Below are 13,153 nucleotides of genomic sequence, written 5' to 3'. Positions count from 1 at the left end.
AGTAGGTACCTAAATGATTATTCTAAAAAATCATCATCCAAAAAGCGAGGTCTGGATTTCAGGTCAGGACTTTTTAAATATACTTACTTAATAGGTAGGAGTAATTATAATACATAGAGAATAGAGATCGATTAGGTATGTTAAGAATAATAATAAATAATATAAGTTGCTACTTCTCAACAAAAAAATCGAAACACTTCCAAATTATAAGGTGATGCGAGATGTTTATATTTTTCTTATGAGAAGTATCTACTTATGTTATACCTTCACCTACTCCATGATTGATATTTATTATTTTTTTATTTTACAAAGATGAAGATTGAAGACAAAAGAAGGAAGGAGCGATCGTTTTAATAGTTTATTATAAAATAATTTACGGTTATTTTTTTATGTTTTTGTCATTATAAACGTACTTATAGATAATAATAAATTTAAAAACACGTACAACGTGTATTCACAGTGCTTTCTTTAATCTTACTTTATTATTACAGTCGTAAACATATTGTACAAAATGTATATTATTGATGTTTCGTATAAAAAGGGTGTTCCGTAAGATGTTATGTACGAGGATGTTCCGTAAGATGTTATGCACGGGGGTATGCCGCAAGATGTAGTCTACGGTGGATACTCAAGGCGGAGGCTGGCGAGACGGCCGCGGGGACACGACGAAGGAATTTAGCCCTCCGCAGGCGCCGCTTCCGCCGCCGGCGCCGCAGCTGCCACTTTCTGAGGGCCCTGCCAACCCGCAACCATTTTTTTGAGGAAAGCTGCAAATTGGGAATTATAATCAGAGAATGACGTAATACTCCTTATAAACATACGTATAAGCATAATTATTATCCATCCATACTAATATTATAAATGCGAAAGTGTGTCTGTCTGCTAGCTTTTCACTAAAGCTAGCTACCAAGCAAGCTAGAAAAGTTAACCGATGTTTATGAAATTTGGTACAGAGTTAGCTTACATCCCGAGGAAGGACATAGGCTACTTTTATCCCGGAAAATTAAAGAGTTTTCACGAGATTTTTGAAAAACCTATATCCACGCGGACGAAGTTATGGGCATCATCTAATACTTAATATTTATTTGAAGCTAACTATAAAGGTGCATAATAAATACGTCGCAATAAGGGGCTGTCCATAATCACGTGATGTTTTTAGCAATTTTTTTACTTACTACACCCCCTCCCCCCTTGTGATATTTCGTGATTTTTGCCAAACCCCCTCCCCCCATTTCGTGCCTCAGGTGATTAACGGACCGCCCCTTCACAAAAGATTTTCCGTGGAGCTGACAGGCGACAGCGACGCGCTGCAGCCGCCGTTAATTTGAATGCGCCCTAAGAGTTTCTGTCATTTTATTAAAATACATCCACAAAATTAAAAACAAAATTAAGTAAACCTGTTTTTAATCTTAGTTAATTTTGTTTTTGATATGTATATATAGAAGTTCAAAAAACTAAAACAATTAAGTACAGACATTCTTGTAGACAAGGAAAGCATTAAAGTTAAACACGAACAATAATTATTACAATGGACCTGTAAAACTTTGACATCAAAAGCGGAAAGAAGAATTGCTGAAAAGAAACAAAAAAGTAAAAACTGTTATAACTTATTTAAGTGAGAGAATAAAGCTTGCGTAAGCGAATATTGTTTGAGCATCAGCGGCACTTTATAGTGCTTCACTTACGATCTTATAGCTAAAGGTATGACGACATTTGAAGTCCTTTACGCCATCACCTTCTTCAGGAATGCTGTAAATGAAGAATGGGTAAAACAAGGGCTCACACGCACACACCAATTACTAACTACTAGGTATAGATACAAATTGCATCTGTCTTAGCGATGCATATAATATAGGATCAAACATTGTGCATGGAGATTCGGAATGTGTACTGCAGTGAACTAGTGCAAAATCAAAGAATGCCGTTTACCAGCTCTAAAGGAATGACAGCATCTCTATCTATAATTTACTGCATGCAGATTCGATAGTATTCAGTATAGGTGGCTGTAAAGTTTTCATGATGATATTTTCAATTATTAGTCAGCTCCAGTGCTACTGGCTACAAAATTATAGCCAAAACCCTTCTCATTAGAGAGCAGACCCGTGCTCTGGAGTGAGCCGGCCATGGTTTGATCATGATGATGATGTGCTACTGGTATAGTTTAAATACTTACTAAAGATATTATGTAAGTAGTGTCTATTGAGACAAATCTAGTAGTGATCAGGCAGGGAAAAAAAAAAGTTTTGAGTGTAGGTAGGTATATAAAATCTGTATCACTAGGTAAGTCAACTTTTAAAATGCAGAAATCATCTAAACTAAAAAAAGATTTGCCCTCCGTTATAGTTACTTACATGCATAAGGGATCATGCCGTCTTCGTCTTCAGGGTCCATGCAGTCCTTTACTATTTCTTCTACTTCTTTGTCTTCGAGTTTCTCGCCTGTAACAGATTAATATTTACTCAATTAATCCTTGCTAATTATTAGGCTGCAGATCATGAGGCCCCATATTCGTGTTCCGGGTCGGACTTAAAGTTATCCATACTAATATTATCTGTATAAATATACATATGCGACAGTGTGTCTATCTGCCTGTCTACTTACTAGCTTTTCATGGCCCTTCCTAAATGGAAGGGCCGTGAAAAGCTAGAAAGTAACCAATTTTGATAAAATGTGGCACGGAGATATCAAGCATCCCAGGGACGGACATGGGCTACTTTTTATCCCCAAAAAATCAACAAGTTTTCATAGGGAAGAATCCGCAGGCATCGTCTACACTCTATTAGTTGGCAACTTGTCTGTGTCATATGCCGATGTCTCGGAGAGCACGTAAAGCCGCATCGATGCTGAGAGTGTATCTTTGATCGCGCACACACGTGTGCACTTTACCTACTTAACTATTATAATATTCAAAAATTAAATATTATAAGAATTACGTCTTAATAATTAATTCTTACAATAATGAGTATAAGTATAAAAGTTAATGATACAGTCCTGTGGAGACTAACGACTCTGATCATATACCTATCAAAGGTAGGAAAACAAGAAAATTAAGGTCGAGATATTTGAAAATAATCGTAAGTAAATTATAATATAAGTAGGTACTTAAATAAAATATCCACTCACAAAAAATAATTCGATAAAAAAACTGAACCGTGGCATCGACATTTAGATATCTTTAGCTCTACTTGCATTTCAAATAATATGGCTGATCGCCAAATGTCTATTCTGGTGAAAGTGGTGCGTCCACTTCAAAAAATAAAATACTAGTGGGAAATCTTATTATGTGCATAACAAATAAGAACAAAGTTATGCAATAAAAGAAACCAAATGGGTCCTTTGAGCACTAAGAAAGGATTTTCGAAAACTCCCCTCCTACGGGGATTAAATAAGGAATGAAAGTTTGTATGGAAGTCCGTCATTTTTGAAGTTAGAAATATGAAAAATGGTGTCTAAGCTTCTATTTATAAATTAAAGTCAGTTGTATCAGCGTTTTTGATTTGTCCCCTGGATAAAATATCTACTTAGTAAAATTCAACCACTGATAATAAAATGACGGACAATGTAGAGCACACAGCTTAAACCGGCAAGCCTAGAAGAGTTGTACCTACAAACGTTCCTTAAAAATAACGTAGATTATCACTAAAATGTAACTTTTGTAAATTCGTCCCCGAATTTATATTTTGTTAGATAAGTATCTTTAAATTGGTGGTAACAGCAATAAAATAAGCTAATTGTTTTTATTTTTAAGTCAGTCAAAGTATTGCGTATAGTCCACACTCCACACAGAGCACTAACACTTGACACGTATTATCTTGTCAGATATGGGAACAGCAGTTTTTTTAAAGCAAGGCTACTATGCTATAATATTATGGTAGTGCAATGAAGCGGTGATAGCCATCGGCCTCCTGGTTCCTAGTCGGGAAGTCCGGGGTTCGATCCCGAACATGCACCTCTAACTTTTCGGAGTTATGTGCATTTCAAGTAAATTTTCAATTAAATATCATTTGCTTTAACGGTGAAGGAAACATTGTGAGGAAACTTGCATAACTGATAGTTCTCCATAAAGCTCTCAAAGGTGTATGAAGTCTGCCAATCCGCACTTGGCCAGCGTGGTAGACGAAACCCTTCTCATTCTGTAAGGAGACCCGTGCAGCGCAGTATTGAGCCAGCAATGAGTTGATCATGATGATGATGGTGCTGATGGTATTGCAATAGTACCACTATTTGCAATAGCCCGATTGACGCTAGTGCAAGCTATGATTTAAGACTTACCTAACGCAAGAAGTGTGTGTGTAAGTTCAGCTCCGAGCATAAGTCCGTTCTCGGCCTTATCGTACAGCTTCAAACATTCCAAGAAGTCTTCATAGCCGCCCTGGTCTTTGTCTTTCTTGCATTGGCTGTAGATGGGAAGGAACTCTTCAAGCTGTAAGGAAAAGTCGATTCGTTAATACACATTCAATTTATTTACTTCATCATTTTCTAGTGGAAGAAGGCGCAGTCTCCCTAATTCACCTATTGTAGTGGCTCCCATTTCCAAATGTTTATGTTCAAGTTACAGTTTTAAAAAAATAGCGAGCAATCGGGCAGTTCCGTTGTATTAAATTTTGCATAGATTATCATTTTCAGGTAATTTCAGTCCATCAATATTTTGTACAACTAGAACATTAGGAAGTGTAGAAAACTTTTTCAAAACTAGCAAAATTATATACTGAAATCTTTAAATGAGCATTGTGATTTGTCGTCTTTTTACTGTAGAATATTATGTTTAAGTTATTGGTATACGAATAAATAAATAAATAAAATGCTTTTATAAATTGTCGTTCTGCCGTATGTAGCGAATCTGTCTAACCCCCAATCTGCCTACTAACAAAACTGGCGAATTCAGACTGTTCAATACCGAGTAAAGGTAGAAGTCATATCAGAAAAAAGTATCATACCGATAGCTTTTTCTCGCCCTTCTTCTTGGTGCCTCCAAGCTTTTCAATGGTTGCCAATGTGGGGTTTGAGTTGAGTGCCCTCAGGATGTCGCCCACGTTGAAGGCGTCGACCTTGCCACTGCCATCGAAGTCGTAGATGGAGAAAGCAAAGGATGCCCCTGATAAATTAGATAGATATAATAATAAATTAATATCAAGACTCTCAATGTTAAGACAACTCTTACAGTACGTAGTTTATTTCGTTTCGCACAACGCCAAAAACGCAAAATGCCAAAAATTAAAATTGGGGCGTTTTGCGATAATGCAAGATTGTCAAAATTGGAATGTTTCGTGGAAAAACCCATAATTTCTCCCGCCTCTAAACGGTTTATTTTCACTAGAAATACCGATTGTGATTCAAAATCTGAATTCATATTTTAAAACTAGCTGCTACTTACTAAAGTATTCATATCCAAATTCCGGAACGCAGGTTCATGTCGTTTGATAGACACCTAGCTACTTGTTATTGTTTACTAACATTACAACTAAGTTCTTACTGCGACGTTGACGAAAACTTACAGAATTTCCACATCATGAAAAATCATAATAACTTTCATTAAAATGTTCCATGTTGAAAAAACTAAGTAGGTACATATAAGTAAAGTAATTGCATAGAAATTACTGACTTAGCTTGAAATAGATATTCAAAATCAGTAATTGTTGTTCACTAAAGTTATTGGAATTTGTAAAAAAAACTTTCAATATTTAATTTTTATTCCATGGTTCAGGTGACGCGGTGGGCAGACGTGGGCAATACCATAATGCCTTTGCCTTCGGTGACTCACAGTCGCTGTCTAATTATAAACCGATTGTTACCGTACCCCAATTCCATTAAGTTTCTTCCACTAGTCTGTTTATAACTTTTTTTTGTATATAATATATAATCTCTATTCTTACTTCACGTTGAATGAATGTCTTCATCACGAAGTCACAAATTATTGCCTATTAGTTGATAATGATAATTATTTTCATCGAAGTCACAGTAATTGTTTAGATTATTGTCTACACTTCTTCTCCTTCTAAATAAGTATATAAAAGGAAAAGGTGAACTGTGAACTGGTGAAACTGACTGACTGATTGACTGACTGATCTATCAACGCACAGCTCAAAATACTGGACGGATCGGGCTGAAATTTGCCATGCAGATAGCTATTATGACGTAGGCATCCGCTAAGAAAGGATTTTTGAAAATTCAAGCCCTAAGGGGGTGAAATAGGGATTTGAAATTTTGTAGTTCACGCGGACGAAGTCGCGAGCATAAGCTAGTCTGATAATAAATAATTAATTTAATGTAAACATCAAATAATTCAAGTGTGCAAAACTATTAAGCCAAAATTAATGCTACTTTAAATAAGTTAACCTTGATATTGACAGCTGCGGAGTGTAAGGCTGTCTATTCAATGTTATGTATTTTATGTGCCTAATTTTCATTGCTATAGAGATTTGGATAACAATAATTGCAATTGAAGTTTAAATTTTAAATATATTAAGACCACGATGGCTCAATTGTTAGTGAAACAATAAGCGAAATCCTTTCGGTGAAATTTGAGCGGAGTTTCTCTGTTTGGGCGGGCGGGCGGCACAGTTAGATCACGTGACGCAAAAGTTTAATTTGGGAACGCTGAGTGTGCTCTCGCTATGCGCGCGCGTACACTGCCGCCGCACCACGCGCTATCATCTCATAGCAACGCGAACCTTTTATGAGAATCCGCTATACTTAGAATTACGATTATAATCTTTCTCAGTAATGTTAACTTAATTCAATTAGTTATTTATGCCCACATTTTTTAATCAAATACCAAAACAAAAATAATCATTAAAACTACTTTAAAACAATATTTATGAAAGGCTAATAAATAATTAATACAGTTATTTAGATTATTAAATTATTATTATTTATATTATATTTTGTAAGTTAGTCATGTATCAAATTATTAATTATACTCACTTTCAATGTCGTTCTTGCTGAGGTCGCTCTGAAATTGACCAAAAATATTTTGTTACTTATCATGTTATAACTCAAATTGTGTAGATGGTATAAGTAAGGTTATTATTATGTGTTATGTCACATCACTGTAATTCAATTCATCGTCTCTTGTTTTGCAGTCAACTGTGGAATTACACTTTCCTAAGCACATCACTGTTTTCTCTATGTAAGTGTTATTTACTGTGATAGATCGGGGGTATCGCTTCCGGTCTGCGGAATCGATGACATCGTGTAAACGCGTATTGAATTCACTTTTATATTTTTAATCCGTTTGAACACTGAACTCCTTGTCACAATTTCATTTCCTGTAGAGCTGACTCACCATTTTGTGTGTTAGGTGGTTCCCTCCCGGTCTTCACTGGCAGACGTTCAGACAAGAAGTGGGGCTTGAGCACTTTTCGCTGGACTGTTTTAACTGACTCGGATGGCGCTCTCGTATGGATATTTGAGATTTAGCCCAGGAATCTGCAACTGTTCTATTTTCGGCGGAGTTGAACGGCATCCTCATACGTACGTACGGTAAGGCACGAGCGAGATGAAAAGCATTTCTCAACGTCTCGTCTAAAAGCACCTAACAAGAAAACGGACCGTCCCGATGATTAACCACATTTACGTTTAACTATTTCGATCCAATCTCTCTCGTATGCATGAGGAATCTAAGGTGTTGGAGCATAGGAATGCCTCGGGAGGCGTGACAAAACGTTATGCCTGAATTACGAGAACGTACAGAAAAAGATAGATGAAGGAAAACATCGTGGAAAAACTTGCATGCCTGAGAGTTTCTCATAATGTTCTCAAATGTACTTACCTATGTGAAATCTACCAATCTGCATTTGGCCAGCGTAGTAGATAGAATATCCCTATATGGTCAAACCCTTCGCATTCTGAGAGAAGACGTGCTAAATAGTCAGCCGGCTATGGGTTGAGATGATAATAAAAAAATAGAAACAAATGGAAAAATAAAGATTTTATTTTAAACCGAAACGTCAAAATTTAGACTAAATATTAAAATTCGTCATTTTCATTCAGGCATATCTTTAAGCCAAATTCCTTCCAGCGAGAGGAATGAACGAGGGCCTCATTGACCGTGTTAAACTTCCAAGCCAAGGACGTGGAAGGAGAAGGTGTTCGTAAATGTCGCTGGTCCAAGAGACTAGCAGCTCTACACCGCGCATCCGGCGATAGAGGGCATAGACCACGAATCGAGCCAGGTGCACGCGGAACCTGGAAAATTTCTAAGAGTCAATACACAAGAACAGTCAGAAAGGGGGACTAACGTGATAAAAGGTCATTGTATTCATTATATAATATTAACTAAAAACCAGCCAAGTGCGAGTAGGGCATCTCACTTGGCTGGTCGTTTAGGGTTGCGTACATAGTTATGAACAACAATTTTGAAATATTTCATTTCCGAGCGAGACATCGGCATCGCAACAAACCGTGATCGTTTTGGTCATAGCTTACAAACTGCTTTGTGAATTGTTATTTTCAGTATTTATTGTTTGAACTAGCCTATTCCCGCGACTTCGTCCGCGTGGACTACACACATTTCAAACACCTATTTTACCCCCTTCGGGGTTGAATTTTCGAAAATTCTTTATTAGCGGATGCCTACGACATAATAGCTATCTGCATGCAATTTCAGCCCAATCCGTCCAGTAGTTTGAGCTGTGCGTTGATAGATCAGTCAGTCAGTCAGTCAGTCACCTTTTCCTTTTATATATCTAGAAGATATAGATACAGTACTTATATATGACACGTAAAACATATACCGAAATTTCATATCTCTATCTACTTATTTCAGTTTTTGACGTAGACCACGTCACAAAAATGGTCTGTAACTAACAATTTGACGGTCCCCCATATTTCTTACCCTAGCATGTGGAGTATTTAGTGTGTAGTGGTAGATGCATCCGACTATTCGACAGTACTTGTAAAAGTTTATTCGAATAAAAAAGATTTTTATTTTTATTTTTTATTTTATTTATTATCGAAAAATACGTGCCTTTCGTCTACTCGGCAACTTGCGTCGCCACCACCACCCCCTGAGGCATGACAACATCCTAGCTCCTTGGATACGACATCGGCGTACAAGGCTGCTCTTCCGAGAACCTGCCTCTGACGACGGCATTTCAGAGGACGCCAACTCTTTTTTTACCTTTGATACATATATAAATATTTTAACATAAGGTACGTAGAGAGAGTGAGTTTCTGCATTCTAAAAATCGGGATCTCTTTGATTTCCGGGATAATAGGCAGCCTATATCCATCTCCAGTATACAAACTATCTGTTACGTTGTGTACGTCCGGCTTTGGCAGATAACAGGTAACAAAGTCGTACCTATAAAATCTTTCGTCAAAGTATAAAGTTACCTGTTATCTACCAAAGCCACCACGATTCAAACTTCTACTAGATACTTCAACGTGTGACTAATAGGATAGGTATATCATAACATTATGCAAGCTACAGAATTTGGCTGTACATTTTTGTTTTTGTAAAATCTCCACTGTTTACCCATATTCGCAACAAAGAAATTTGAATTGAATCGCTGATCGTTCATCCCGTGTTAGGGACAATGCGCAGAGAAATTTTCAGTTTGATAAAATAACGAAGGTCTGGCCCTCAAAAGCTCTTTTTCTATTAAGTAAGTAGGTAAATGGATTTGGCAACTTGAGTGTTAATAACAATGGTTTAAAAATTACTTGAGATGGTTCTATATCTTCAGACGATGTATTAGCGGTTAAGAGTTCCACCTCTTGCATTGGTATTGCCTTCGGGTCCTGCAATACAGGCTCATCGTCTTCCGAATATTGTTCGTAGTCACCTATATTTTATTTTAATAGAAACACAATTTTACATCGTGTATACGTATCACCCCTACACCAAGGTTACCATGACTATATGTACGCGGACTACAGTACGCGGCAGAAAATAATGTAAATCGACCTTTAGAAAGAGATACCTAGCGGTTTTGTAGAGCATTGTCTCTGTCGTTGAGACCGCCAAAAACAACGCTCTACAAAGCTGGAATGTCATTCTAAAGGTCGATGTACATTATTTTCTGCCGCGTACTGTACCTACGGTATCACCAGTCAATTACTTAATAATATTAGGCTCAAGAGACAGCGATGTATATTCTTTTCTAGAATGTTCCAAAAGTAAATTACCTAGGTACCTTTATCATGATCAAAATACAACTAAGTACTAGTCCGCAAAAAATGACTCCTCACGCGCCATTTTAACTCTATGGATCATGTCAAAAGTACGGTTTATCTTTAAAATAAGGGCTAAAATTGTACTTTTGACATGAAATGTGACAAAAAGTTAAAATGTGAGGAGTTAAATTTTATGCGTTATATGGTAGAGTTCCAATGTTTATATTATACTTACGATTTAATGTCAAATAAGCGTTTTCATAGAAAGCAACCTCAGTATTAATTTTTTTCTTTTTCTTTTCGATCTAAAAGTAAGTATAAATGAAACCCATTATTGCTATCAAATTTTTTCAAGGTTCTTCAAAGAGTTGTTTGTACACCTATATAAAAGGAAAAGCTGACTGAGACTAACTGATCTATCAACGCACAGCTCAAACTACGAGACGGATTGGGCTGAAATTTGGCATGCAGATAGCTATTATGACGTAGACCTTAAGAAAGAATTTTTTTTAATTCAATCCCTAAGGGAAATTGAAGTTTTTGTAGTCCATGCGGACGAAGTCGCGGGTATTAGTAAGTAATTTATGTACAAGTACCTCAGCTAACTCTTCATTGCCGGTTTTCTCACAAACAACTTCATCGGTGATATTTAAAAATACATCTTCAGGAATATCGGCATAGTCGCTTAAGAAAGAATAGCTCGATTTGTCGGAAACTGAAGTTTCACAGTAGATTTCCCGAGAGTCATCTCCTTGGCCCTCTTGTCCAAAAACAATGCTAAGTGCATTGTCAACGAAAGAGTCCATAATCTTCGTCATATCAGTGATAAGTAATTCATTGTGATCAGAGCTTCTATTAATAGAAATAACTTCTGTTTCATCGCAGAGATGCACGTGTTGAAGTACGCCGCTCATGTCAAAAAGATGATTTATAATCATTGACGTAGACTTCCGTAACTCCGTGTTTGACTGAGGAATTAATAAACAAGTCAGCAGAGTGTGAATTGGTGACTTTACAGATTTACCTGTGCCTCTGACTATATTTTAATTAACTACTTACCACTTGAAATTCTTCATCGCCTTGACCTATAATAATAGACCCGTTCCTAGATTTGATGGCGTGAACTGTAAATAAATAAATTCCTTTAGACATAGGTACTATAAAACCTATACATTACAAGTGAACTTAATATTATTATGATGGATCGAGTTAACAGATGGCATTTTATAAGTACAAAAAGCTCCGTAATATTGAATTACTTAATACTTTCAGGTCCTATCTAAGTTTAGTTTACAAAAATAGGATCCGCAATGCTATAAAATGTATCATGTTGGGTATGCAAGAAAAACTACAAAATAGGTAGGTACCTGCCTATTCTACAGATAAAAGTTTGTCAATTTTTTTGTGTTTACCTGCGGTTTTTTGCGGTGTGGATGTGACAACAGTGTCTGATAGATTTCCGATATTATCGTTCAGATATTGACTGTCGCCATTTGATACTGACATAAAGGTCACGTCGTCGTCATAAAGCTCGTCTAAACGGGAACGATGTAGCTTTTTCAACCTCGATACGTAATGCCATGGTTGACCTTGAAATGGTAAAAATTAATTATTACCAATGCGTCTTTGAAACTTTCTAAATATTCTATGGGTATTTTCAAACCTACTCACTTAAAATTTAGTATTTAGTATTTACTTTATACCTAAAGATTATTTTAAATATACTTCATGCTGCCATATTTTTCACCAGGAATCTGCATGACTAAGTATAGTATCCCGTAAGTAGTATAATCCCGTGGAAACTACCGGATTTTCCGGGAGAAAAAATTGGCTAGATATCTTTCTTTAACTAAACTGAGTAGCCTTCATCTTAATCCATGTAAAAATGCTCCGTTGCCGAAGCCAATAATATGGATTGAGTACTTGTGATTCCTTAGTTTTACATACTTACTTAGCTTCTCTATAGTATAGTACCTAGTTTATCTCCTTTTGTAGTTTTCAATATGATTTTCACCAGGAACACTTCACATTTTCCACAGGCGAGTCAGCCGCTTAGTTGCTACTAAGCTTCAAATTCCCTTCTCCCATTCTGGTTCTTCGCACAACCCTGATAGTCAGGGTAGTTCTTATCTAGAACTACTTAATTTATCTCCACGAATAATTCTACGTCTTTTTGAAAGAGCCGTTAGAATTTATGAAACTGCTTCCATAGTGGAGACATTGCAAAATCTTAAGCTGCTAGACCCAGTAATTTTAGCTGTAGGTTTATAATGACCGTCATTAATTTTCCCCTTTTCTATAGGTAAGTACATAATATAGTACACGGCAGGTCGAGACGGCAGTCAGGATGGGGACGCACCGCGCGCTCGCATAGCCCCCGCGCTAACCTGGTGCGGAATAGGGTGGGTGACGTACGGGTGAAGTGGCGTCCCCCAACCCCATACCCCGATTTCCATCTCGACCGGTCGCGTAGGACCTACTATAGATAAATTTGGCCATGTGATGATCTGCACTAACCTGAATCTTTAGCAGCATTGGCAATAACAGAGGCCTCGTCTAACACCTGACTGACTAAGGTCACTGCCAGCAAAGCTGCAACGCATGGGTCGTGATCCGGATTTTCTTCTTCTGAAACAATATTTGTGCCATTGTTTTGTTATTAGGTAACATAATTTTTGGTTCGAAGAGATAATTAAAATATGAAACAAACCCTTTGTCATCTTTACAATTTTGAAGTAACGCAAAAGTGACACTATTGACATGGAAATACATTGTAATCCTACAATCTCTATGTTGTAATCTTATTTAAGAGTAAAATAGCCAGTTCTTTAGAAGTAATTTTCATCTAAGGAAGTAATAGAGTCATGTTAATGCAGTTCAATCAATCAACCCGTTTGTGTCCACTGCTGGACATAGGCCTTCCCAAGAGCGCGCCACCACACGATCCTTCGCCTTCCTCGTCCACCCACTTCCCGCTACCTTCTTAAGGTCGTCAGTCCAGCGGGTTGGGGGTCGACCCACAATGTGCTTACTG

General features: G+C 37.0%; 1 protein-coding gene across 1 annotated transcript; it reads right to left on the bottom strand.

The window, feature by feature from the left end:
- Positions 1-344: 344 nt before the first annotated feature.
- On the bottom strand, positions 345-12,854 carry LOC117986142 (uncharacterized). Its single transcript, XM_034972977.2, has 14 exons — positions 12,830-12,854; positions 12,637-12,747; positions 11,532-11,708; positions 11,179-11,243; positions 10,716-11,087; positions 10,355-10,424; positions 9,667-9,788; positions 8,969-9,121; positions 7,972-8,187; positions 7,286-7,412; positions 4,938-5,095; positions 4,273-4,423; positions 2,352-2,438; positions 345-767 (listed from the first exon to the last, which is right to left on the bottom strand). Exons 1-14 carry the CDS (start codon positions 12,837-12,839, stop codon positions 676-678), a joined length of 1,911 nt encoding a protein of 636 aa, XP_034828868.2. The 5' UTR covers positions 12,840-12,854; the 3' UTR covers positions 345-675.
- Between the last annotated feature and the right edge of the window lie 299 nt (positions 12,855-13,153).

Source organism: Maniola hyperantus, chromosome 10 (genome assembly GCF_902806685.2).
Source record: "Maniola hyperantus chromosome 10, iAphHyp1.2, whole genome shotgun sequence".
Classification (NCBI taxonomy): Eukaryota; Metazoa; Arthropoda; class Insecta; order Lepidoptera; family Nymphalidae; genus Maniola; species Maniola hyperantus.
Note: the sequence above shows the minus strand (reverse complement) of the source record. Positions and strands in the feature narration are given on the sequence as shown.